This window comes from Lampetra fluviatilis, chromosome 17 (assembly GCF_964198595.1).
Source record: "Lampetra fluviatilis chromosome 17, kcLamFluv1.1, whole genome shotgun sequence".
Taxonomy (NCBI): domain Eukaryota; kingdom Metazoa; phylum Chordata; class Hyperoartia; order Petromyzontiformes; family Petromyzontidae; genus Lampetra; species Lampetra fluviatilis.
Window position 1 is genome coordinate 6259024 of NC_136291.1, and position 27671 is coordinate 6286694.

The 27671-nt window shown below is 47.4% G+C and overlaps 1 protein-coding gene across 10 annotated transcripts in view; it reads left to right on the forward strand.

Moving 5' to 3' along the window:
• The window catches only part of LOC144936880 (uncharacterized), an 86775-nt gene that overhangs the window by 26676 nt on the left and 32428 nt on the right, over positions 1–27671 (forward strand). For 7 of the 10 annotated variants that reach the window (XM_078864075.1, XM_078864083.1, XM_078864084.1 and 4 more), the window contains exons 7-15: positions 12544–12615; positions 21949–22038; positions 22404–22451; positions 24123–24218; positions 24789–24854; positions 25789–25836; positions 25944–26030; positions 26599–26664; positions 27599–27646. In XM_078864075.1, the coding sequence (XP_078720201.1) occupies positions 12544–12615; positions 21949–22038; positions 22404–22451; positions 24123–24218; positions 24789–24854; positions 25789–25836; positions 25944–26030; positions 26599–26664; positions 27599–27646 (621 nt within the window). The remainder of the gene's footprint in view (positions 1–12543; positions 12616–21948; positions 22039–22403; positions 22452–24122; positions 24219–24788; positions 24855–25788; positions 25837–25943; positions 26031–26598; positions 26665–27598; positions 27647–27671) is intronic. The other 3 variants (XM_078864079.1, XM_078864080.1, XM_078864081.1) reach the window with 3 other exon arrangements.

Genomic DNA, 27671 nt, shown 5'->3' on the forward strand with positions numbered 1-27671 from the left:
ACTTGTTGTACTATCTTTCTATGGGCATCACCTCATTCATTTGATGGTGGAAGCCTCGTGTCCTTAAATGGTTTAATTATTTCCTGATCAACCAACCACCACTTTCAAGCCATTGAATCGCAAGACTAGGGGATTGCCACCTCCGAGGTACAAACAACCAACACGTGGTTGTTTTAGTGGTGTGTTGTGTATTATTGTACAACTGACAAAAAAAATACAAGACTCCTAATGCCCCAGGAAGATTGACAGAGTCTCAAAGACGGTTACCGCAAACAGAGAACGATCCTGGGCAAACCAGGACGGGAGGTAACCCTGGTCATGACCCCCACACGCGATCACGTCATGGTGAGCTCCTATGGGAATCACTACGCGGCAAGACACACACACAGAGAGACAGAGGCCTCCTTCTGGGAAACCGAGCAGAGGGGCAGGGCATGGGGCAGAGGCAGGGAGGGGAACGTAGCCCCCCCTCCGTTCGCTCGCTCTCTCTGTGGCCCAGACCTCTCGCATTCATTATAGTCGTACAGCCCTTTGTCAGTCCACTGCTGGTTCAAGGCCTCCCGCCACGCCGTATCGGTCACGGGGGGGGGGGGGGGCTCTTTGACCATGCTTCTACACCGAGCTGGGCAATGCGGGTTGGTGGTGATGGGTGGACCCTACGTCTGTGTCACAGCCACAGAGTCGGTTGTTAGCCGTGGCCGGGAATCAAACTCAGGCCCGCCGGGTTAATAACCGCCAGACACCGCTTCATGAATATCAACGTGGATATACTGCAATCACCACAATCACAACGGCAGCGCGATGTGGTTCACCGCAACGGTATGTGCAGTGTCGTAATTGCAATGAGGCTTAACACGTAAAGAGACCAACGTTTGTTGACGTTTGTACGTCGGCTGACGTTAGTGTGTGTTGGGACAACGTTGGTGGACGTTCGTGTGTGTTTGCGTGTCGGTGAGAAGCGAGATGCAAAGCGGAGGAGGGGGCATGGACCAGTTCAGGTAGGGCTCACCGCTGAAGTTAACTCGTGGCTGGGACATTTAATTTCATGGCCCCGGGTTCACAGGGCAATGTTGCTCACTGCTGTGCTGCTGCCCTCCCCCCCACCCACGTGAGCACATCCCATAGCAGAGGTCGCAATCGGGTACCCGATACCCGTACCCTACCCGATACCCGTACCCTACCCGATACCCGTACCCTACCCGATACCCGTACCCTACCCGATACCCGTACCCTACCCGATATCCGGCTACCCGTACACGGCCGGGTACGGGTAGCCAGGTACCCGTTTGCGACCCTGGTGCGCCGGGTACGGGTAAGGAATCAAAACCCGTTTGCGACCTCTGTCCCATAGAGAGCCGGGGTGTGTCGGGGTTTTTTTTTAGTGGCCCCCCCCTGCCCCCACCTCCGGCCTCGAGCTGCCCGCTGCCCTTCGCGGTAGGGGTCGGGGCTGGTGAAAGTGGCCGGGGAGTGGCGTGGGTTGGGTGGGGGCAGAGGGGGCTTGCAATGGGTGTGAAGGCACTTGGGGCGGTGTGGGCGTCCTAAGTCAATTATTACAAAAATGTTCAAAGGAATGCCGCTGTTGGCCAGTTCACAACGTGACCGGCCCTAGTGTGAGGGTGGTGCAAGTCGTTGCTGGACTTTTGCTCACAGGAGACCAGAGCTTTCACTGCAGCATCATTGCAGCTCGCACGATTCCTCCACATAGTCTCCACCAACGGCAGAGACAAAGATCCCCCGTGTAGCCTTCACAGATTGTTGGGGCAAGTGCTGTTAGCGAGCGCCTTTGAAGGGCGGCACGGCACACGAGGGGGTGGGTGGTCAGCAACACGCCCGGCCGCCTTTGTCTCCCCACTGGCGATGTTCACACGCCGCACCAGGTACTCATTTGAGGCTGACTCGACCTAGGGGAGGCCCAGGACCCGTTCGGATAATCGTCACTGGAGTTGACCGTGAGTGGGAATCGAACCCGGGTCGCCGGGTTCTTAGTGCAACGTGCTCACGCTCCACTTCCACTCCCCACAAAGCACTTCTCCCACACAATGGAACCACTTCTGCACCCGCGTCTCCGCTTCGTCACCCGATTTCAAATCGTTGCCCTCCCAAATGCTCCTTTGGAGGGCCAAACGGACGCAACCCAGAATCAACATCAAGAGCTGCGATCGATCCGTTGCTGGATGAAGTCCTCCCCCAAGTGGTCGCCCATGTCCCACGGTCCTGCGATGATGCAACTATCTACTCGGCACTTGCACACGCACACGCAGGAGCCGATCTCGTCGCTGCATCTCCGCGCTGGACGTCCTGCCGGGCGTGTTTTTGTTTCTCCCTCCGGGTGCTACGCCGTCGTTAATCTCAACCACCAGCCACTATTCCTTCGTGCGGAGTTTCCTGCCAAAACCCACTATGTTTAAAACGAAAAAAAGATCAAGGCGATGTCTCCAACACGCGTTATGTTCGCGTGTGTTTATGCAGACTTTGAGGAAAAAATTGCATAGAAACTCTTAGTGCGCACACATACAAAGTAACGTTAGCAGTGATGATTATCGTTGTCCCATTCAATTGCACCAACTTCATCGTAAGCGTTCTGGAGTAATGTTAGGATTAAGGAAGCAATAATAATTTTATCATTTTCAAAGAATATTCGTTTTTGTTTCTGCCAGCTGACTATTCCTGGTACAAAACCCACAAAGTGTGCAAGAGTTTACAATCATAATGAAAAGGTCATTCCAATTTTTCATTCATAGCAGCATGAGGGGGAAAAAAATCCTCACGACATTCCATCATTATCATTGCCTAATCACAGAGCTATTGTAAGCATTCGATTCATACTTTAGACACTGGCACTGCTAAGCCCTTTGAAGTGTTAGCGGGTTGTACCGCACGTCAACGTTGAAGATGCTTCACTCCCCGTGCTGAGAGCTTCTTTAACACTTCAGTTCCTGAAGAAGGTCCCAACGTGTTGAGTGAAATATCGGGACATCGTGCAGAACAAAAGCCGGAAAACTCATCGGAGAGTGGTACGGAACAACTGCGCAAGCCGACGCGGTGTACGTATGTATGTTGAATTTCTGTGGCACTCCACGAAGCCGATCGTGCTAATCCGCATAGCAGCCTTTACTATGGTGTCAGGACAACCGCGTGAGACTTTTATTAATGCCAACAATTTACACAGATGCTTCAGCTACAGAGTCAGTCCATCTGAGGTCGCACACTAATACTTTTATCACAGATTTGATGCGGAAAATGAAAAATCAGGATGCATTTTTTTGCTTCACACAAAAAAGGGCGTATTATGAGGGTGCCATTTTCTGCTGCTAGACCTGTGAAGGGGAATCTAATTCACACTTGCTTATAAAGCACCCAGACAGATCCGTCATCACCGATTTTTTGAGAGGGCGATGAACTGCTCTGACTGTCGAGCCCATTCATTTCTCATTCCACACAATTCTCCGCCTCGTCAGTGCGGTGGCGCATGCCTGGAATTTGGCACTGTGGAGGTAGCAGCCAGGGTTGGTGGATCACCGCACACGAATGCGCTGAGTCTCCACGTCGAAGTGCCATTCCCAGGCTCGTCAGCAGAAGGCAGTACAGCAAGTGGACTAATCGCCATCAGTTTCCATCTGTGCGGTTGCCTCCTTGCATGCATGGGTTTTCTGTAGGCGCTTTGGTTTTCTCCCACGCGTAGTGTAAACGCTCATCATTCAGTGGCTGAAAAACATCTTAAATTAAAATAAATGCAGGACCCCACCTGCAAAAAAACCAATCTTACCACTCAGCAGTGGCTGGTTATCCTGGATGAACAAGAATCAATCAAATGTTCCTCGTTGGATACGCCCGCGGTGAGTGACACAGGAGGTGTCCACGCGCCTTTCATCGCTGTCTCGGTGGGGCGCGATCGCACACTTGGCGGCCCCCCTCCCCCCCCCAGCACTCGAGGCGTGCGGGGCGGTCGCGCTCGCTTCATGACGCTTCAAACAGCCCGCGGGGCTCGCGTGCCAAGCCTGGCGTGAAGTCTTCTGATTTGGTTTGCGGGGTCCTGAGTTTCACGATGCGCGTTTCCGACGTTTATGCAAGCATGTGATGCTACGCCGTGCCAGCTCGCACTCTGCTCTTTTGTGTTTAGTTTGTTGGCCCCCCCCCCATCACCCTTGCCGCCACACGTCCGATTAGCACGGTCGGATACGTACGGCGCGAAAGAAGTTCAAACGTTCGCCCAGCCCCACGCGTACTTCGCCCCCTTGCCCACCCCTCTCTACCCCCACCTGTCCCCCTGCTACCGTGCATGAGGGGCACAGCCACTGTGGGTGAGCGTCGTGGGGTCTGGACACCGCCCCCCCCCCCCCTTCAAATGTTGAGATATAGTACAAAAAAAACCCACGCAAAACATTTCGGACAAGAATCGTGGTATTTTTAACGTCTCGCGAGGCGACACGACCGTTGATTAATGCCCGGCGATGGAATCCTTTAAATACGCGGTAGCGCGCAGAATCTTTATTTGTTTTAATTGTCCTGGAGGAATCCGATGAGCTGTGAAGCTTTTTCACAGACGTCCAGTTGGGGCGGGTCAGCGAGTTACAAAAAAAAACAAAAACAAACGGTAGGAGTGTAAGCTAGAGAAGAAGAGATAATCAAGTAACTAAAAAAATACAATATGTAACATACCTATGTTTGGGTCTTTCGGTAAAGTCACGTAGATAGGTTCAAAGAAAATAACCAAAAATATTTTTTGTTATTTTCAAGAATATGAATTCCTGCTGTCACGAAAGCTTTAAGTCAAGATGTAACAAACCTGTCAACCCCTTATCAGTGCCTACCTTATTACAGACCAGCTCAGACTTTATTGGTCACCTCGTGCCCTTTTAAATCTCAACGTTCATCCTACAAAGTCCCATCACAAGGGATACACACAAACAAATAGACATCTTTTTGCCCGTATTGAAACGGCTGTACGCCGTATGGACCTGAAAACTCAATTTGCCTGTACAAGAATACGGGAAAACCATATGAGTTGACAGGTATCCTGTAAGTACGAATTACATAAATGCACAAATTCCTGCCGATTTTTCAACACTAAATGCAATTTTGGGCAAGGCAGCAAAACAACAAAAACAGTCCCAGATCAAACCAAGACAACACACAGTCCCTCAATAAAATATGTACATTAATATTGAATGATAGATACACTGAGTAAGTAGCCAGCAGCGTTTGTGTTTATGCGGTATAATTATAGTGCAGCATAACTTATCTTATCCCTGACACGGCGGGGCGGGGGTGGGGGCGAACTTCACAGAACCGATCTGTGATTTGACCAATAACCCCTGGCATCCACTCGCTAGTCCACTGATCTTCATTCGCAAGGCCCGCAGGCCACTGGTGGTCTTTAGTACGGCCCCTAATGTGCGCCCCCCCCCAAATAATACACAACCAATGTGATAACACCCCACCCGCCCGTCCGTAATGCTGTCGAACTCCAATGGTTTCAAATGTGTGGCGGTGCTCGCACTGACGATGTCTTACCCCCCTCTGAAAATTAGTGGACACTGGCGCTAGTCTGACACCACCAGCTTCCACAGTGCGTCTCTGCGCCCATTCTGCGCTCCCATCTCTTGACTTAAAGCTTTCGTGACTGCAGGAATTCATTTTATTTGGGTCTTTCGGTAAAGTCAAGTAGATAGGTTCAAAGAAAATAGCAAAAAAAATAACAAAAAATGACGACGTTTCGATCACAACACGAGCGATCGTAATCAGGAGGAAAAAAAAGGGGGAAAGCTGCTGAGGCAGACTGCTTTTAAAGGTTAAAATGGGTGTAGTCCAAGGGTCATAAACAAAGTGGGCGGGGCTAGTGATGTTAATGTGAGAAATTAGCACGTTAATGTAAGATCGGAGGGTGACCTCTACGACGAGTGTGCGCGGGTGGCTATGTTAATGTGAGAGATTGGCATGTTAATGTGAGAGATTGGCATGTTAATGTGAGAGATTGGCATGTTAATGTGAGAGATTGGCATGTTAATGTGAGAGATTGGCATGTTAATGGCAGATCGCAGAGCAGCAACGTGGAGCTCGACGAGCGAGGTGGCTGTGTTAGTGTGCGAAATTTAACCTGTTCATGTAAAATCAGAGAGCCGAAAACAACAACTAACATCGGAAGGTGGTAGGATGGGAACATCACAGCCAGTTATTACTTAAACTGGTTGATAACGTCCTTGCAATGATTGCTCACGACTTCAATCGAGAAGATGGGTTTAAACTGAGCAATCATTGGAAGGACGTTATGTGGACGTTATGTGATCGAAACGTCGTAGTTTTTTGTTAATTTTTTGTTATTTTCTTTTAACTTATCTACGTGACTTTACCGAAAGACCCAAAGAATATGAGCTCCCATCTCTGTGTAAAGACGACCTGACACGCTTCTCTTGAGATGGCACTTTATTGAAGACACATTCACTTAACATCAAGCGGAGACCCCCACTGCAACAGCCTTGAGTCTCCCGCGCATCTCCCCCTTTTATACCAACCGAGGCCACGCCCCCCTTCTCAATCATTCTCGCTGACTCTGGACGCTCGCTCCACCGGCAGACTCCACCCTCCTCTTCCATCTCCTGACCACGCTCCCTTTTCGATCATTCCAGTAGTCACCAGCCCCCCCGCACTCACAACTGACTCCCCTGTTCTAGATTTGAAGCTTTCGTGACTGCAATGATTCATATTCTGAGGTTTTTTCGGTAAAGTAACGTAGGTAAAAACATTAAAAAGTAAAATAAAATAAAAATAAAAATCACGACGTTTCGGAGGCAACACAGACGGAAGCTTGTGTTGCCTCCGAAACGTCGTGATTTTTATTTTTATTTTATTTTACTTTTTAATGTTTTTACCTACGTGACTTTACCGAAAAAACCTAAGAATATGACTCCCCTGTCATTACCTCCCGTGGCCACTAGTGCATTCACACTGTAGGCTGACTCCCCTGTCACTAGTCCACTCACACCGCATGTAGACTCTACTGCCATTACATCTGCAACCTCCTCCTCTTCCTGCATTCCAGGGTGGGGGGGGGGTTCTCAAACTCCACCACTTCTTTCTACTCCTAGGCTCTGCTTCCCCATTCATCACTCTCTTCAAATGCAAACGTTGTTTCTGCGTCTCGGGTATCAGATTAGTGAAAATAACTTAAAAAAAACCTTCATCGCGATCCCACCGTGGAGGTTTTGAAACGCTTATTTCAGCTTTTTCTCACTTAGATCCTCTTGTGTCGTTGCGACATTGTGGCTTAGCCGCCCCTCCCCCCTTTTGAACGGAGCATTTGTGAGACCGATCAACTGCGAAGGGTCCTGGCTCAGAGAGGGAGACACCGGGACAGTGAGGGATGGACAACAAAAGGAAAGATAACGAGAGGGAGAGAGGTGGGGGATATAGTGGACAAGACAGCAGAACACAACGAGTGGAGTCGTAGCGATGGATAAAGGCTGGCACAGACACGGACACGCGCGTAGAGGAGCCCGAGATAGCAAGTGACAGAAAGCTAAGCAAAGACAAAGAGACAGAGACACACACACAGGCAGGCAGGCGAATAGAGGAATGAGCCAAGACTCAGCACGGACATGGACAGGCACGGCCTTTTGTATCGTGCCCCAGATTTTGAAACACCATCGCACTAAGCACGGGTGCGCGAACGCGCGGGGCGATGCGAGCGGGCGACCAACGACAGGGCTCGCACTCGGGGGGCTCATTCAGAGAGGTTGGGGGGCACGACACCGGCACGCGAGTCGTGGCGGAGCAGGAGACCGAAGAGCCTGCCACCTTCCTCCCCCTCCGATTAGAAATCCACGAAACACCTGCTGGCTAGCGACCCCCCCCAACACCGCCACCGCCGCCCCTTGCCGCTTAAATTGCTGAGATTTGCCAGCACGAGTCAGCGACAATAACACTATTTTTTGTTGTTGGGTAGTAAGTGTTTTTTTCCAATTGCTTATGCCTCTAAAGTATAGAAAATGGCTATTATTCCCCACAAACTTTGCTTTTGTGACCAAGACGGATATTTAGAAATGTACCTATTTTCAATGAGAACACGTGGTGTGCATTTGTGTCTTTCCTTCACAAAGTTTGTGGGGAATAATAGCCATTTTCTGTACTTTTGAGGCATAAGCAATTATGAAATAACACTTACAACCCAGGAACAAAAATCGTGGTACATCGTGTAATAGGGAGAGAGAAAGAGAGAGATTGCTATCGTCTCCACCGCGAAGTGTGCACGAGCAAATAGAAAAGTCCGCTCGCGATGCCGGCAGAGTAAGACATTTTAATCTAAAGCATTCAATTTTCACGGGCATGCATGCAATATATCCCCTTGTCGTGGATTGTGAGGACTTCTGCCTATGTACGGGATATAATCAGCTTCTTCTATTACGAATCCATTTTCAGTTCATCGCAGCATGCGGGGGCCCCCCCCTCTTAAGACACAATAGCCTCGGCTGTGTGAGCTTTAGACCACCGCGGGTTTGCCAATCAGAATATCCCGATGTGTCGCTTTACTCGGGTACCGTAAGCCCTAGGAGGCCCCGCATTCTCATAAGCTATGCAGGGTTTTGGCCCAATAAATTGCTTGGATGGGAGACCACGGAGAGAAACAGACCAACTACATGCGATTTTCACGACACACACTGAAGTTGGGGCAAAATCAATATTGTGGCTTGGAGATATTGGGGCAATCCTTTTTAAAGAGCCTTTGAAATGATTTATTTCGACCACGGCACTCGCCAATTATTGGACATTGAAGATTCTGAGAAGAGGTTTTCCCTTTTTCTTTTTCAACAAAGCAGGTGTTAAGATGTTAAAACACCAAACTGAAACCTTTTACAAGGAATCATGTCTGCATTAACCACAATACTTGTGGTCAGAATGCAAACAAAAAACGTACTCTGATAATGTATGCATTGTCTTTGAAACTGATTGGTCCACACCAGAGACAGCTTTCTTTTGAGCCGATGTTAAAACGGTGCCGCATTCAGTGACTCTGTGAAACCTCATGAATCTTGGCCAGAGACGGAGTGCGGAGTTACACCTACAACCTCAACTGTGCTGTTGTGCACATTCGAGTACTCGGATCAAAGTAGAAAATAACCCTGCTTTGCACCAGACGCACCACTGTCACCATAAGATGGAACAAGTCTGTGATAAGACGAAATTTTGCACGCACATTTCATTGTAAATTCCATGACATTTGGCAGGTTACTGTGTGGCCAGTGGGACCTTAATGTCGATCGTGCATGTGAATTATCACGATGAGATAACGAAAACAAACCACACCCAACTGTGGAATCATGCAGTCTACCCGGCCTGGCCGGTTGGTCGGGTTATATTCGATAGAGCTCGCTTTGCTGTCTTGTAGAAATATTTTTGGGTTTTTTGTGAAGATTCTGCACATTCTTAAAAATTGTGATTTTCCCGAATTATTTGCCGCATTGCACAATCTGCGTCGTCTCACGAGACCAAGAGTGCATTCAAATCTCTCGAAGAGCGGTGCAGCTCCTTCGTGTTCGAGAGCGGGCCCATGAAAGCGAACACTACAGAGCTACCTCCGAGGTCCCTTCAATTGGCATAGACTGCAGAACTTTTCACCCGCATCTACTACGGAGAGGGATGTTCGTCGCTTGCCATTCTAACCATTATTTTCTATTCTTACAGCTTGAATTCAGTCAAATTAAACGCAGGAACAAATTTAATTTTGGTGCAGTCATAGAGATCATCGACTCTACATTTGAGAATCTTATTTAATCACAAGTGGCTACCTGGATTTGAACCCAAGAGTTCAGGACTACCATCTCAGTGCTTCGACGCTGCAATGCCAAATCCATAAATACGGAGACATCACAGCGATACACTCCACTGCTCCTGACGCGGTTCGCTAGCTTGACCACCTGAATGTGAGATTGTAGTTGTTGTGCATCTACAAAAGCCATACAAAAGAGGAAGTGCTTTGACTTCTGAGCCACCTGGTCGCCTAAGACCGCGCGCATTCTTGTAAAGCCGTGCGACGGTGGAAGGGTGTTTAGAGCGGGAGAAGGGAGGTCTGGGGATTTTCAGGGCAGACTACGGGAGCAGGAAAAAAAGGTAAAAAAAAGAAATGGGATGATTCCCAACAGAATTGTCTGGAAATAATATCGCAGGTAGTCAGTACATTTCCCATGTTTACACTTTACGCGAGTGCGACTGCACGCGTGACTTCGTCGTCAGTTCCTGATTCCAGCAAATGTGCAGCAGCAAAAGCAGGAGGATAACACCAGCAGCAGTCTACAGGCCGGATGTAAGGATGGCGACTTTAGCAACAACTGGATATGCAGTCACGCATGCAGTCACACCTAAATAAAGTGAAATATAGATTTTAAAGGCTGTGGAAACTTTAAAGCCTAATTCGTCCATTACTTTTTTTTTTATAAACAATTGGTTTGCGGAATAGATCGTCCACCGATTCACCGATCCATCTTTGATTGCCCATCATTCCGCTTACACTGTAAACGTGAGAACTAAACACAGCCACCGTTAGCTTGTGTTCGTACATGGCGGCTTGCCATCCTTTTCCACCTCCATGTGGTGATGGATCTTTCCTAGCTTTCTCCGAGCTTACATTTACAAGCATCTCTAAACCTTTGTAAACAGCTCAGCTAATGTTAATGTAGGAGACCTCTCCTACATTAACATTAGCTGCCCCGCCCATCTCTAAACCTTTGTAAACAGCTCTTTGATTGGTGTAGACCTACTGCCGGGTATAGAGACCGCTCCTACATTAACATTAGCTGCCCCGCCCATCTCTAAACCTTTATAAACAGCCTGCCTCAGCAGCTTTCCCCCTCTTTTTTTCACCTGATGACGATTGCTTGTGTTGCGATCGCAACGTCGTGATATTGTTATTATTATTTTTTATTTTCCAATCGACGTGGCTTTACCGAAAGACCCAAAGAATATAGTTCTAAAGAAATTAGTTTTCAAAATTGCCTCTGGTCGGCATCGACAATCAATCACACTGACCAATTGCTTCAGCTGCACGTTGTCTTTCTACTGTTCACTTATTTAAATCTTTAAGCTCAACTGGACGATTGCGGTCCACCATAGAGGCGCGGCATGAAAAGGTCATTTCAGGCAGTAGCTTCTCACAACCACAGTAATGCCATCCTCCCTCCTGACCGTACCCACCCCCCACCGCCCTCACCACCACCACCACGACTATAACCCTCCAGGTTCCTTTTGTTTACAAAAGCCACTCAATTCACATGCAAATGAGGCGCTCAGCACTGTGCTAATGTGCGTGTTGATTGTTCGACGTGGAACACTGGGTCATGGGAGGGGTGGCAGGGTCGGAATTTGAGAAATGCTCATGGAAGGCTTTCATTCATAAATGAATGAGCTAGCTAGCCAGGGAGCGAGTGAACGAGTGAACGAATGAAAACAACACTGATCCTCATCCGGCTGCCAGTTCCCGATTCCGCCGTAAAATGCACTTGGTGTTTGTGCTGGAAAGAATACAGCAATAAACGAATCGACCGCTTTTAGCAGAGTTAATTGACAGGAGCAATTGTTAGATACTGGGCTGGGCCTCAGCTAGATTTACTCGGCCTGTAGTGAATACCTGTTGTGTTGTGCTCAACATTAGCACTCTGGGAGACAAGCACAGCTGGGCGTGTGTGCGTTGGCTGGCCACGATATCCCTGCAAAAATGCCATACGCCTGCGTCGGCAGTGGTGGTGCGTGGGCAGCAGAAGGGCGATCGCCATTCTTCAGAGCAAATGTTCCGTGAAGAAGGGCTGTTGGCCGGAACGTTGCCTATTATGAAGTTTTAACTTTAACGGCAGTACTGTTGATGAATGTGTTGGGGTTTTTTCTTCCTTAATGGGTGCTCACTAACAGCATTTGTGCAATGAACAAGGCTCTGCATGGCTTTTTGTGCACCTGTACACAGCTAATATGTGCACGTGTTTGTGCTTGTCTTTGTGCGTGTTCATGCGTGTGACGATTATCTGAACCGGTCCTGGGCCTCCCCTAGGTCGACTCAGCTTTAAATGAGTACCTGGTGCGGTGTGTAAACATCGCCACTGGGGAGACAAAGGCGGTCGGGCGTGGTGCTGGCCACCCACCCCCTCGTGTACCGTTCCGGCCTTCATAGGTGCTCGCTAACAGCACTTGCCCCTACAGTCTGTTAAGGCTATACGGGGATCTTTGTCTTTTTTTGAATATACGTTACAAAGGTGTGCGTGTGTGCATGTGTAGCGGTGGCGGAGTGGTTAGCACATCGTGCTACAAACTTTCAAAACTGGGTTCGATTCCCTGCCATGGCGAGCATCAGAGGAGAGTGATGTCCAAACGGTCGTGTGTCTCCCCTAGGTTGACTCAACCTTAAACGAGTATCGAGTGCAGTAAGGAGACAAAGGGAATGTGGTTCTCGCCACGCCATCACTCGTGTGTTTTTTTCTGGTCATAATAGGCACTGACCAACAGCACTCGCCCCAGCAGTCTGTGTGAACTATACGGTTGGATCTTTGTCATTTCCTCTGCTAGGGTTCTCCATCAGAGCCCAAGAACCGAGCGGCACCAGCAGGCGTGAAGGATGCGGGATCGGCTGATGGATCGGTACTTATCTCCCCGCGAGCACCCTCCCCCCACCTTTCGCCCCCTACCCCTCCACCAGCCCTCTCTACGCTCGCAATCACACAGCCTTGCTCTGTGTGTGTGTGTGCACGGCGCATCCGCCGTGAACCACCTATGCCACGCACTTCGTTCATGCTCACCATAGTTTAATTTCCTTCTTTCAGTTCCGCCACCATGCTGCCCGAATAGTTGTGCCAGCGTGCTGCCCAAATCATTGTTCCATCATGCTGCCCAAATCATTGGGCCATCATGCCGCCCAAATCATTGGGCAGCATTGTGGCGCAGTGGTAGAGCTTGTATGTATGTATGTTGAGCTTCTTTCACACCGTACATAGCCAACCGTACCAATCGGAGGTGCGGGGGAAGGACAAGACGTGCCACCCAGCAATACGTCCCTGGGTTCGATTCCCGACTGGGGCACCATTTCTGTTCTGCATGGGTTTCCTCCGGGATCTCTGTTTTCCTCCCATAGCAAAAAAAAAAAACCCACAAACATAAAAAGTGACTGGCATTGGCCAAAACATCCCAATTCTGAAGAAGAATACCTGCAAATGACTTAAGTGGGATCACACACTGGAGCAGCATCTTCCCCTCCTGTCAATAGTTGGCAGGATTCTCCTGACAAAAAGTCTTGAGACTCGGTGAGGCTCTCCTAGTTAAGAAAGTACGCAAAAAAAGATAATAATCGATTAATCAACACGTTGTTACACGCCTGTGAGTAGCGCTTTGTATTTTTTTCCCAAGAAAATTCCATTACCCATTCACGAAGCACCACGGGTGGTTGTCACATCTAGTCAGGGGAGACAGGAAAAGAAAAAAATCCAATAATGAGTTTATGAAACTTGAATGAAGCTAATTTATGTGCTTATTCAATTACGTAAATTTAGATTAGCGCACGTTGACATTTAATAAGAGGATTCACGGGTGGTGAGTGCTGGGTAGATTAATGTAGAGTTATTGAGATGCTGAGGGGAGTGGGCTTGTGCAGTGGTTTCCACGCTGCGATAGGAACCAGGCAATCTGAATTCGATTCCCGGCCATAGCTAACACAACTTACGAGCTATATTTTAACGTGTTCTGCCACCCCCCGCCTCCCCCTATCAACCCGCACTGACCAGTACGGTGAAGTATGGGCAAACAACCTCCACAACAAACCGAGCATTGGGGGGGGGTAGGACCTTCATCCAGCAGTGGATTGACAAAGGGCAAACGATTACAGGCAAATTTGCAAAACGTATTCTGTGTACAGCTACACGTGCATTGGCACCAGCTTTGGTCATATCAAAATGTCACAGCACCGAGGCACACACACACACAGGCCCCTTTGACAACGCACCTCGTTCTGGTGCATTCACATTTAAATTCATTACACTTGAAAATGTGTGCAATGAGATACGCTGCCCATAGCTACCAGCTCACACTCGCAATGCGCACACGCATTTGGATTGCACACGGAGACAAATCATTCCCCCTCATTCGCCTTTGCTGATTGCCAAGGAAGTGTCTTGTCAGTGAGCGCCTATTAAGGCTGGCACAGCAGACAAGGGGATTTTGGGGCCTGGTTCACACGTCACTGTCGTCGTGGTTTCCCCAGTGGCGTTGCTCACATTGTGCCCGGTGCATAGTCAGATTAAGGCAGGGGGTTCCTCGCGGGGGCAGCCTGGGATCTCATATTGTGAGGGGTCCCCCTCCCCCCTCCACTCCTCCCCCCAACAAAGGCTTTCTAATGGTTGGGATGCCGCAGTGGCGAGGTGTTAACTCCTTCACTTGGCATGGAGGAAGACGTGGGTTCGATCCCGACCCTGACGCCTGCTGTATGTTTGGAGTTTGTGTGTCTCTCCCTTGTGGCCACGTGGATTTTCCTCCGGGTCCTCCTGTTGTTTTTCCCTCAACATTTAGAATCAACATGCGTTTGTAGTATTTGGCTGCTATGAATTTCCACGTGATAAGCCACTTTGTCGGACTATCATTTGTGGGCAGGTCGCGTCTGAAAAAGAGTTACATGGCTCAGTGAGCCTTACCTGGTAAAATAAATTCGTTTAGTTTGAAATGTACTACTCTAGCACTGTAATGCAGCCTATATTTGTATTTTGGTAATTAGGCCGTGTAACGTCACCATGTGTAATTTTAGCAGTAATGTGCCGAATATAAAATAGTTTTAGCTTTGATTTTGCTTCATCGTATATCACATTTAAACACAAGAATTGAAATAAGCATATATATGTATGTTGAACTTCTTTTGCACCATACGTAGCCAACCGTACTAATCGAAGGTGAGGAATAACAATGAGGTGTTTGGCATCGAGTTTGCGTGGTGATAAACCTCTATAAACATAATAAGTTTAAGAGACAGTTAAAATCCCCAAAGCTCTGTTACAGTCCCGGGCCCCCATCAACCTTAATCCAGCCCTAAGCAGATGCATTACTTATTTTCGGCTGAGTTGACCCAACGGAGGCGCAGAGCAAATTCAGATTCTATATTTCAGAATAAGACTTTTGTTATGCGTCGTGCCAGGAATTGAATTCGGTTCGTTGAAATCAGAGCGCGGTGTCCTAATCACGCAGCCACTCTCACGGGGATACATAAGAAACACACACACAAGAAACAAACACACGCACACACGAGCGTACACACACACTCACAGAGGCAACAATAACGCTCTGTTCCTTTGCAGTACTGCAAGGCCTTTTCATCCAATAATTAGGGAAAGTCAATTTCGGGGCACCCATAAACGAAATTACTCATCAGGGCCACGTGCTGCCCCGAAGCAAAGCCTCACCGCCAAAGGCTGCTTCGGGCCGATACAAATTAAACGCTGTCGGAGAAAGTTAGTTTAAGTCCCTGTTGAGGATTTTTTATCTGCTGCCTATTGCAGGTGGGGCTGTACCTGGAAGCAGAAAGCATTGTTCTTTGAATGCTTTTCGATGAAGGATGAAAGCGGTATTTGCGTTCACTCTGTCCAGGGGGGTCATGATACCTCTCGATGCTGCTGCTGCGTTGGCAGTGGTGGACAAGCACAATTAACAACAAAAAACTCATCACATTTGTTAATAACGCTGTGACCTAACAAAAAAGAAAAAGGCAACATTTCAGGCAATAATGACCCTTCTTCACAGCACTCTATCTCTCTGGCCTACTCTGTGTGCTCTGAAGAAAGGCCAGTTCCCAAAACGTCGTCTACTATATACTTTGTATTTTATTTTAGAAGGCAGTGTTATTTATGCAATTGTTGCTGTCGTTGTTGCATTAATAAAGTGGCGATGGCATCGCATTAAGTACTTCCGAGGACAAATGCACGTTGGAACGCGTTTGCGGAAGCCATGCATATGCACGGCTCTTCTTCATTGTTCTTGTAAATGACGGTTGGCCGCTTTTGGGCTTCGTCGCTGATGATATTCCAGGCTTTCGCAGAAACACAGAGCGTTTTAATATTGGACTGCAAGTCATGTTCACTTATCATTATCACGGCCCTTATTAAATCCACACGCCGCCCATATGGGAGCATTCAAGCGGTGTGCTCTGACAGCATTCATAAGCCTGCGTATTTTTTCAGATTCAGGGATTCTTTTGCAATAAAGTCCATTGTGGGGAGGTAGATAAATTGTTCCAGAAATAAGCAAACATTATGGTTTATATATGTAAGCACATTTGTACCTACGTACGTACGGGAATGTGCAAACTTGTGTACGTGCGTGCGCATGCATACTGAGCAGCAGTGGTTAGCACACTCGAAAGCACACTGATTGGCACACTGCACTGTTAAGTAGGCAAACTGAGTTCAATTCCCAGCCTGGGCTTACTCATATACAGAGGTGTGTGTGTGTGTGTGGGGGGGGAGTGGTGACAAAGTGGTTCGCGAATTGCGCTATGAGCCCCGCAAAAGGGGTTTGATTCCCGGCCATGGCTCACATGAGTGGTGAAGGATATCTGATCGGCCCTGCGCCTCACCTAGGTCGAATCCGCCTTAACTAGGTGCCTGATGTGTAAGCATCAGCACAAGGGAGACAAAGGCAGCCCCGTGTGGTGCTCAGACACGACCACATGTGCCAACCTAAACAGGCGCTCGCTAACAAAACTTGCCACAACAGTTTATGAGATGGTATCTTTTGTCAGCACATATGTGTGTGCATTTTTATTTATGAATATCGTTACCTGACCTGGGATTCCCTTGTGCGCCGCACCAGCCTTAACAAAGGTTCTGGCTAATTGCCCCAATGCAAAAGTATCTCTGGATAAGTGGGCAAGTGTTTGACTCTGTGCGTTGAAATGGATGCGTCGAGAGAACAGAAGAGGGGTAAAGGGCACAGCCCTGCAATTGCTTGCACACACCGCTGCTGTCGAAAGGACCGTCTTTAGAGGGAGCTCCAGAGGGAAATTTTTGGCCTACTCCTCCATGCAGGCCAGACATCTTGGAAGAGGTGGGGGGGAGGGGTGTACCCACGCTTTGCCCCACCGTTCGTGACCTGCCAGCCAGCTGACTGTGGTAGTGCCCGTGTATAATGCTCGGTGGACAGAGACGGGGAGAGGTGGATGGGGATTTAAGAAACTTTCCCCCATTGTTTAAAATGCGACGCCCAAACCGCCGATCTCTGATTTGCAAGTCCCGATTGCTAACCATTACAGCGTCAACGGAATGTCACGCGGTTATGATCTTCAGTAATGGAGAGTAGCCGAATCGGCCCCATCCGTGGCAGTTTTCTGGCTAATCTTTGCAATGCATTTCACAAACACCCGAGCAATAATTGAGTCATTACGGCGTAAATTGTCGCGGCGCAACACTGTGCAGCGACGACGGCCCTAATTGCTTTGTGAGTACAGTACCGAGTTGTGCGAGCAGTGCGTGTGATCTCGGCGAGCAACTCGGCGGTGGAACTTCGCAAAAACGCATTGAAATTAATTCCCAAGAAAAAAACTCTCCCTCTCGCCCACCCACAATCAAATGGTAGTCGTAATCTTTTACTTAGACTGCTGGAGGAGGAATCCGATGAGCTATGAAGCTCCTTTTTGCAGATGTCCGATATGGGCGGGTCAGCAAGTTACAACAGTAAACAATGCAAAAGAGAGAAAAGAGTAAGCAACTCACTAAATTTTTTTTTTAAGTCCGATTTATCAAGCTTGGGCAAGGCACAAAACAACAACAAAACAGTCCCAGAGCACACCAAGATAACGCCACACAGTCTGTCAATGAAATGGCACATTAATAACCATACGCGCCTGCCTTTTACACACCAGTGGATAGTCAAATGCATTTACTCGGTGTGGCCCGATAGCTACGCTGGTTATGTTGACTACCACCACGCCAGATGCAAGAGTTCAGTGGGTCACCTAGTAACCGTGCCACCCATGAAACTCCACTGCACGTCGCATAGCTGATTTAGATCTCCGTGAGATATTTCACAAAATATGGACCGCTGTGTACTTGGGTCATCGCCAAAATCCACAAAAATTGGAAATTACTCCCCAAATAAATTGCAAAACAAATGAGTAATGCCACCTATCTATCCGTGGGCAAGAACCTCGTGTCCTGAGCCACGATGGCATCTCGGCCAAATCTGCCGCTGGGTAATAAAACGATTTCTAGACGAGCGTACGAACGAATGCACGCAAGCATGCGGGCCGGCACAAATTTGCGCGAAGAGGGCCATTTTGAGGGTCAGCAATTGCGACGACGGCGTGCACGCCACGCATCGCCGAGCGTCAACATTTGTGTTCTTCTTTTTGACGAGCGGCACGCGGACCCGTCACCTCGCCCCCTTGCCTTCCGACGCCACACTGCGGCACGAACTCCCCGCGCGAAAAAGTCCCACGCGAAAAAAAACGGGGCAGTGTCATCATTTTTTTCTTTCTTTCCTCAAATCACGGAACATTCATGAGAATATTATGGACGAATTAAAATAAGTAAAAGTGTAAAATAAATGTAACGCTTCGCTAGGATTGACGAGGAAGCGGCTGCCTGCTTGGGTTTGTTTGCTCGGCCTCCCGTACAATCACGGAGGATTTTCGCAGCGGCAGCACGGGAAGTGTACATCTCATCAGCTTAGACCGGGCCCCTGCGGATGTGACGACGCGGCTGCTCACTAACCCACAAAGACTCATGCGGCGGAGTGATTCTTTTGGTTGCGGACGTGTTCTGAGCAATAGGGGGCGGCAGGCGGGGGGAGAGGTGAGGGGAGGTCAAACTGCCGCATGACCTCTTCCACTCCACGCCCGCAGTGCAACTCCCTCTCTTTGTTTGTCGCTGGAATTAATAAAAAAGTTACGATCGAGAAAGGCGCCGCCAAACCCTATCAGATGACACTAATGGAACGGTTGTTGCTGTAGTGATCGTATACCATGAATAACTGGTGAAGTAATAAATAAGGTCTAATTTCAGACACGGACTTCGGAGTCGCTATACGATCAGAATATAGAGCCTGGGAGAGTGTTAATTACTGCATTTCATAAATGAGGTGTTGTTTATATTTGACGAAGTATGTGACTGGAAAAGAGGATAGTGTGTGATATTGGTGGAGGAAGATGTCAACAATGTTAATTATGTGTGTTTAGTCTTCTCAAAACGCCGTGGAATTTGTAACGTGCACAGCTTTCGTGGGGAAACCAGAGACACGCGGGAGGGCGGCCAGAACCAGCGGCAACAATTTCTCAAGCTCTGGGGTCCTATATTGCGATGTTTGTTCAAAGTCAAATTCTCCAGACTGATCAAACTTCCCATTGGCACAGTTGGCTATGTATGGTGCGAAAGAAGATCAATTTACAAACAGTCTAATTCCGCGTTGTAAAAATGTAATATCATCGTCATGATTGTCTGCACTCGTGCACACAGGGTTGTGACTCCCGGTGTTCGAGGCATCTTGAGTTTGTAACCTTTGCACAAAATACCACTTATACCGGCTTTGCCTGTTGCCTACCATGAAAGCATTCGCGTATATATATAAAAGAGTATATATTTCAAATTCCAAATAGCTATTGTGGAAAAATTGAATGCTTTTGGCCTTTAGAAAAAAAAAACTACTGCAAGCTCCCGCGAGTGATATTTTATTTCCTGTTGTGCGAGGGGGTGGGTTTTCTTTTTCGATTTTCTAAAATACTATTATTTAATCAGGAAATAAATAAGAAAAGAAGGTGAAATGCCCCCTGGAAGAGGTACTTTGCCCGCACAATTATTTACTCCGGCATTTCTCAAACCCCGGCCTCCACCTGCCACCGCCTTCTCTTTACCTTTTCACGTTCACCAATCTCCTTCAGTCTCGAACGAACAAAGCCAAACAAATAAATGATGGTTTTCATGAAATAACTTTATTACTTCGAGGTAGCCAGGACGTGACAATGCAGACATGTGTTCCTGAATCTATCTCTGTGGGAGTTGTGAGCGTGTGTGTGTGTATTTTAACCAGGCATTCCGATTCCCTCCTATAATTTGCCAAATATCCCAAAGTAGGACGCTCTTAAAAATAGTCTTAAGACTCAGTGAGGGTTTCCTTCATAAAGGGCATTATAAAGCACGTAATGACGGCTCATTTAATTGATTAAATGCAATATTTACACTCTCAATACATGAATCGAATCATGTGTATGGCAATCTGAAGCTCTTTGTTCGGTCTGCTGCGCCTTCTAAACACGTGGTGGCGAGGTGTTAACTCTCTTGCCTGTATATTTGGATTTCAAGCTTTCGTGACTGCAGGGATTCATCTTCTTGGTTCTTTCGGTAAAGTCACGTAGAAGGGAAATAATAAAATAATATAAATATAAAACAATAAAAATGCTCACGACGTTTCGACTGCAACGCAAGCAATCATCATCAGGTGTGAAATCCACAGCAAGAAAATTGGATTTCACACCTGATGATGATTGCTTGTGTTGCAGTCGAAACGTCGTGAGAATTTTTATTGTTTTATATTTATATTATTTTATTATTTCCCTTCTACGTGACTTTACCGAAAGAACCAAGAAGATGTATATTTGGAGTTTGCGTGTCTCTCTCCCCGTGGCCGCGTGCATTTTTCTCCAGGTCCTCCGGTGTTTCCCTCCAGATTTAGAAATATACATTTAGAGTATATGGTTGCTTTACATTTCGACATGATAAGCCACTTCGTTGAGCTATCATTTGTGGCCAGGTCGCTTCTGAAAAAAAGAGCTATATAGCTCAGTGGGCCTTACCTGGTAAAACAAAAATATTTAAATAAACAATATTGCATTGTCGCCTTACACATATGCAAATGCATCTAACAAAACATTCCAAATTAGACTAGAAATGAGACTAAACACATTGATTCTGAATCATAACAACACGTTGAATCTCTGGGAAAGGGCACTGGGTTTCAGGCTGAATGGCTACATGTGCATTTATCAATCCACTGCTGGATTAGGGCCTCCCCACACCCACCAATCATGTCAGTGCAGGTTGGTGAACGTCAACTGTCAGATGCCTAATTATAATAATTATTTTTATATCTATAAGATCGTGCATGCCTTTTCGGTTACCTTAACACACGCAGGCGCATCTGGCAAATGCTGGGAAACTTGGGACGCCAGGAAATTCAACTGCTTCATCCGCATTTCCTCCGTTATTCTGCACGTTGTTCAAACGGCTCTAATCAATGCCACTCCACCAACCCCGCAACCTCCCCACCCCCTCCGCTCGCTTCGAGACGTGGAGGTGTGAAATTAGGAACCCCTCACACCGCCCACCAGTGCGCCTCACGCCATTGAGCAAGGCCTCTGTGCGGTTCCGTGCCGAGGCACCGGTGTTCTGGGACACAAAGAACTCGCCGGCAGTGAACAGAAATTACGTTTTGCAGACGGCGGCACTTGCTGGTATAAATACAGTGTACCGTATTCTCCAGATTACAATACAAGCACTTTCTACTCCCGCCCCCAACACCCCGCCGATGTATTTTAAAGCAAAATTATGGGATGCGGCTTTCCTTTCCGTCTTATAAGCCGGAGAATGTGGAATTTGTGTGTATGTATGTTGAACTTCTTTCGCACCGTACGTAGCCATCCGTGCTAAGCTAAACGATTTTTTTTTTTACCAGGGCCCCAGCGTGTCATAATCCGGCCCTGGTCATAACGCCTGTACAAGCGCCCTCTAATCCGTACCTGGTGCCTCCAGCATTCCCATCTCTGCCTCTTCTTTATCTCCCTTTTGTCTCGGTATTTTGTGTCTCTTTACATCTCGAAAAAGCCTCATCTCTCCACGAGCCGTAGCTCGGCAGACCACGGACTGCCAGTTGAATTGACTCTGCCCCATGAAATGTACGAGTTTGAGGAGTAACGTGGAGTTGCCGACGTGGTTGCGTGTCTTGGTTGAGCAGGCAGAAGAGAAAGCGAGCGAGAAGGACGTGGTGAGCACCGCTTCTGCCGACAGCAAGGAGAACCCCTTGAGAAAGTTCTTCACGCAAATGGTGACCGAGTCCGTATTTCTCCACCACATACGTCACATGCCTGCTCACCGCCTCGCTGCCACATAGACTGCCACTCAATCCTTCCCGCATTGACTCACCACCTCGTAGACCACCGCTCAATCTGTCTCTCAACATCTCGGTCACAGGGACCATCACTCAAACCGTCTCTCAACATCTTGACACCATCATTCATTGATCTTAACATCTCACCAACACTTGGTCACACCTCAGACCACTTTTCAACATCTCACCAACACGTAGATCACCACCCAGTCTATCTCCGAACAGCTTTACCAACACTTGACCACTGCTCAAACCCACTGTCAACACACACATCCTTACAAAGTCCACGAATGTTTCCGCAGTCCAAGAAGGAGGACGATCCCAGCAAGGAGGAGCCGCCTAAAGCCGAGGTGGGTACTCGTTCTCACCGTACCGAGCATGCGCTAATTACTGATTTCGGTTTGGCATCATGTTCGACTGGTGCTTCTTGAGTCCGTGCGCCACGTTGTCTCTCCATCGCTGCCTAAAGTTAATAGTGACCAGAAGTCTTCTTGGTTCTTTCGGTAAAGTCACGTAGAAGGGAAGTTATAAAATAATAAAAAATAAAACGTAATAAAATTATTTATTTTTATTATTTTATAACTTCCCTTCTACGTGACTTTACCGAAAGAACCAAGAAGATGAATCCCTGCAGTCATGAAAGCTTTAAATCGAAAAGTGACCAGAAGCTGAGCTTGGAGAAAATGTTGGTGAGTAAGCTTGACGAAAGCCGTTGTGAATGTTTTTCATTCGACGGTGTGTTTGTTCCCTGTTTTCCCTTTGCCTTAAGCCAATTTGTTTAGAATTCATGACATCTGGTCACTTTCCCTTTCGGTAAATTACAATCCATTTCTCAGCTACTTCGCCTTCTTTTCTTAGCCATATTCGAATTCGTATTAAATTATTGTAAAATAAGGTCTGCAGATTTGTCGTATATGTTTTTGTTGTTGTAATAATATTCTGTTGTATTCTAAATGACTTGACAATGTAACCCTACACGCAATAAGTCACTTTGTTGAGCTTCCATTGGAACCTCATTTTCCAGTAAAAAATATGATAATTGTATTTTTTACCCTTTTATCTGGCAACAAAACTGACACCTTTTTTACGAGGAGTCATGTTTGCATAGACCTGCGCCTTTTGGCGTCATCTGGTCCAACACCATGTGAGACTAGGCTCTAAGGAAAGCTGTCTCGGGTGTGGACTAATCAACTTAAAGGACAGCGCATACATTATCAGAGTTATGTTTTTTGTTTGCATTCCGACTGCAGGTATTGTGGTCTATGCAAACATGACTCCTCGTAAAAAAGGTGTCAGTTTTGTTGCCAGATAAAAGGGTAAAAAATACAATTATCTTCCATGTGTGGTCAGGTCGCTTCTGAACAATCAGCGGATAGCTCAGCTGGCTCTACTGCTGGATGAAGGCCTTCACAAGCTGTCACCATCCCTCATTGTTGCTTGATGCAACAACGGCATCTAACTCTTGAACCATGAGCTCATGTCATCAATCCATCTCCTCAGAGGAAGTCCTCTTGGGCATGATCACTCCTTTGGCTGCCACTTCATCATGAGAGTTGACCACCGCCCATCATCATCATCCCTCTTAACGACATGTCCTGCACAAGTCCGCTTACTTTTTTAAAGTCAATATGATGTCTCCAATTTGCGTATGTTCTCCGGTTCACGTGTTGGTCGTTCTGTCTCGGTCTAATTCCAAGCGTGTGATACAAAATGTACAATTCGTAAATGTTGGGATCTCTGCTATTGGTGACTGTTGCACTGTATATCCGTGGCCATGAGCACTGCTAGTGGATAATCATATCTGAGCCCGTATTGGGCCTTCTGAAGGCATACAAAGTGAGTGCCTGTGGTCAACCTTCAGAAGTGGAGAGATGAAGGTAGCGTCGCCATGAGCCTGGTCACACCGACACCTTGTGAGCTGTGCCGGCTTTAACAGGCCACTGCTCAGTGCATCGATGTTGGTCCCCGCAGCGCTTAAGGAAGGCTAAAGCAGGGGGGAACTTTGCTTTGTTTGGTCTCAGCAGAAGGGGGAGACGAGCGAGAAGAGCGAGACAGTTGAGAGCCGAACCACCGCAGAGGCCAAGGAGAATCCCGTCAGCAAGTTCTTCCGAGAGCTGGTAACAGGGCCCCCCACGGCTCCCCTCGTGCTTTTGCACCCCGGTTCTCAAACCACCACCGACACCATTTCCTTAGAAGGACCGATTGGCAGAATAACGACCCGTATTCGTAATGAGGGTACCGACTCAATTGAGGGACCTCTTTTTTTTTTGCAAGAGATTTGTCCGCAACCCTGAGATGGAATCAAACACGGCAAAGACTAGACGCTCCCATTGTGTAGACAAGACTCGCAGAAAGCTTTTTTCGGCGAGGAAAAAAATAACGCAACGCAATTATAAACAGTGGAAGCTGGATACGAGCACACCTGATATAAACACTGTTCTGATATAAGCAACACATTCATATGTTACACTGGTGGAGGGAAGGCGATGGGCAACTTCCGATGCCTGCGCACAACTTCAGATACAAGCACAGCTGGTCTTGCTCCCAGCGGGGGTTGCTTATGTCCCTTTTTTTTCACGGTATTAAAAATAAATAATGTAACATTAAATATTCATACAATACATGTCCATTCCAAAGCACACCGGCACAAGAGCATCCCCTCACACACCCTGTCGATGTGTCCATAGTCCATCAAGGACGACAGCTCCACAAAGGACGACAATTCTGCCAAGGAGAAGCAGGCCAAGGCTGAGGTGAGGCCACGATATCTAAATGCCACCATCGCCACAAACTCGTGATCTCACATGGCACCACGACGACACAATGTGCACAACTTTGCAAACACTGCTGCTGGAGTGTCAGGTAAAGGCAAGCCTCCTGTACGTGACGTCATACGCTCGTGAACTCAACCGCTGACAGATTAATTCGCTGTGCACCATCTTCATGTTAGAATTGTGTTGTGTTGAGCGTGACATGAATGTTAAATTACGACGATAGTGACGATGACTACGATCAAAAGCACCCTGAATGTGCCAGATCCCGTCAAATCTCGGAACTTAAGCAGATTTGAGCCTGGTTTGGACTTGGATGGGTGACCGCCAGGGCGTCGGCTATAAGATGTGGCCAGGATATGGAAATGTTCAGTGTCACCCCTTAAAATCACCATAAAATACACACACGGAGTTATATTTTCGTAAATCCTATTACCAGTTGCAACCTTCGGGTGTCCATATGAAAATATGAAAATGTTGAGTAATTTTGCACAATCGATCTTCATGTAAATATTCATTAATTGGCCGATAATTATCGGCCAATATAATGAATGAGCGAATTAATTAATTGGCCGATAATTAATAACACCTCAGTGTGTAGAGCACCATAGAGCTGGGCTGGGGTGGGTGGGGGGGGAGAGCCCTCTCTCTCTTCGAGAGTGAGCGAATGACTGTGCGTTGCTTTACAAGTTGAAATTATGGTTCATTGTATGTATGTATGCTGAACTTCTTTTGCACCGTACATAGCCAACTGTACTAATCGGAGGTGCGGATTATAACTATTTTTTAAAAGGGGTAATCTTCCCACGATTTGCAAATAGCCCCCGCAATTGTGTTAAGAGAAGATATTCGTCTGTATATTTAGGTGTGAAGTTGACAAACTGAGATTTTAACGCAATCCTTGCGCTTGTGTCAGCAGCCCAAAAAGGAGGAGCCGGGCAAAAAGGCAGACGTCGCAGCCGAGGTGAGGCCTAACCCTAAATCAGTCGTTACCATTCATTTACTTTTTTTCTGCCACAGTAAAGAGACAGAGCTTAGGCGTGTTACTGAGCGGGTCGTCTGTGCGAGCAGGCCGGAGGAAAGACGAGCGAGAAAGTGGAGAGCAGCACCACGGCGGACACCAAGCAGAATCCCGTCAGCAAGTTCTTCCGAGAGCTGGTAACAGGGCCCCCATGGCTCCCCTCGTGCTTTTGCACCCCGGTTCTCAAACCACCACCGACACCATCTCCTTAGAAGGACCGATTGGCAGAATAACGACCCGTATTCGTAATGAGGGTACCGACTCAATTGAGGGACCTCTTTTTTTTTGCAAGAGATTTGTCCGCAACCCTAAGATGGAAACAAATACGGCAAAGACTAGACGCTCCCATTGTGTAGACAAGACTCGCAGAAAGATTTTTTCGGCGAGGAAAAAAATAACGCAACGCAATTATAAACAGTGGAAGCTGGATACGAGCACACCTGATGTAAACACTGTTCTGATATAAGCAACACATTCATATGTTACACTGGTGGAGGGAAGGCGATGGGCAACTTCCGATGCCCGCGCACTACTTCAGATACAAGCACAGCTGGTCTTGCTCCCAGCGGGGGTTGCTTATGTCCCTTTTTTTTCACGGTATTAAAAATAAATAATGTAACATTAAATATTCATACAATACATGTCCATTCCAAAGCACACCGGCACAAGAGCATCCCCTCACACACCCTGTCGATGTGTCCACAGTCCATCAAGGACGACAGCTCCACAAAGGACGACAATTCTGCCAAGGAGAAGCAGGCCAAGGCTGAGGTGAGGCCACGATATCTAAATGCCACCATCGCCACAAACTCGTGATCTCACATGGCACCACGACGACACAATGTGCACAACTTTGCAAACACTGCTGCTGGAGTGTCAGGTAAAGGCAAGCCTCCTGTACGTGACGTCATACGCTCGTGAACTCAACCGCTGACAGATTAATTCGCTGTGCACCATCTTCATGTTAGAATTGTGTTGTGTTGAGCGTGACATGAATGTTAAATTACGACGATAGTGACGATGACTACGATCAAAAGCACCCTGAATGTGCCAGATCCCGTCAAATCTCGGAACTTAAGCAGATTTGAGCCTGGTTTGGACTTGGATGGGTGACCGCCAGGGCGTCGGCTATAAGATGTGGCCAGGATATGGAAATGTTCAGTGTCACCCCTTAAAATCACCATAAAATACACACACGGAGTTATATTTTCGTAAATCCTATTACCAGTTGCAACCTTCGGGTGTCCATATGAAAATATGAAAATGTTGAGTAATTTTGCACAATCGATCTTCATGTAAATATTCATTAATTGGCCGATAATTATCGGCCAATATAATGAATGAGCGAATTAATTAATTGGCCGATAATTAATAACACCTCAGTGTGTAGAGCACCATAGAGCTGGGCTGGGGTGGGTGGGGGGGGAGAGCCCTCTCTCTCTTCGAGAGTGAGCGAATGACTGTGCGTTGCTTTACAAGTTGAAATTATGGTTCATTGTATGTATGTATGCTGAACTTCTTTTGCACCGTACATAGCCAACTGTACTAATCGGAGGTGCGGATTATAACTATTTTTTAAAAGGGGTAATCTTCCCACGATTTGCAAATAGCCCCCGCAATTGTGTTAAGAGAAGATATTCGTCTGTATATTTAGGTGTGAAGTTGACAAACTGAGATTTTAACGCAATCCTTGCGCTTGTGTCAGCAGCCCAAAAAGGAGGAGCCGGGCAAAAAGGCAGACGTCGCAGCCGAGGTGAGGCCTAACCCTAAATCAGTCG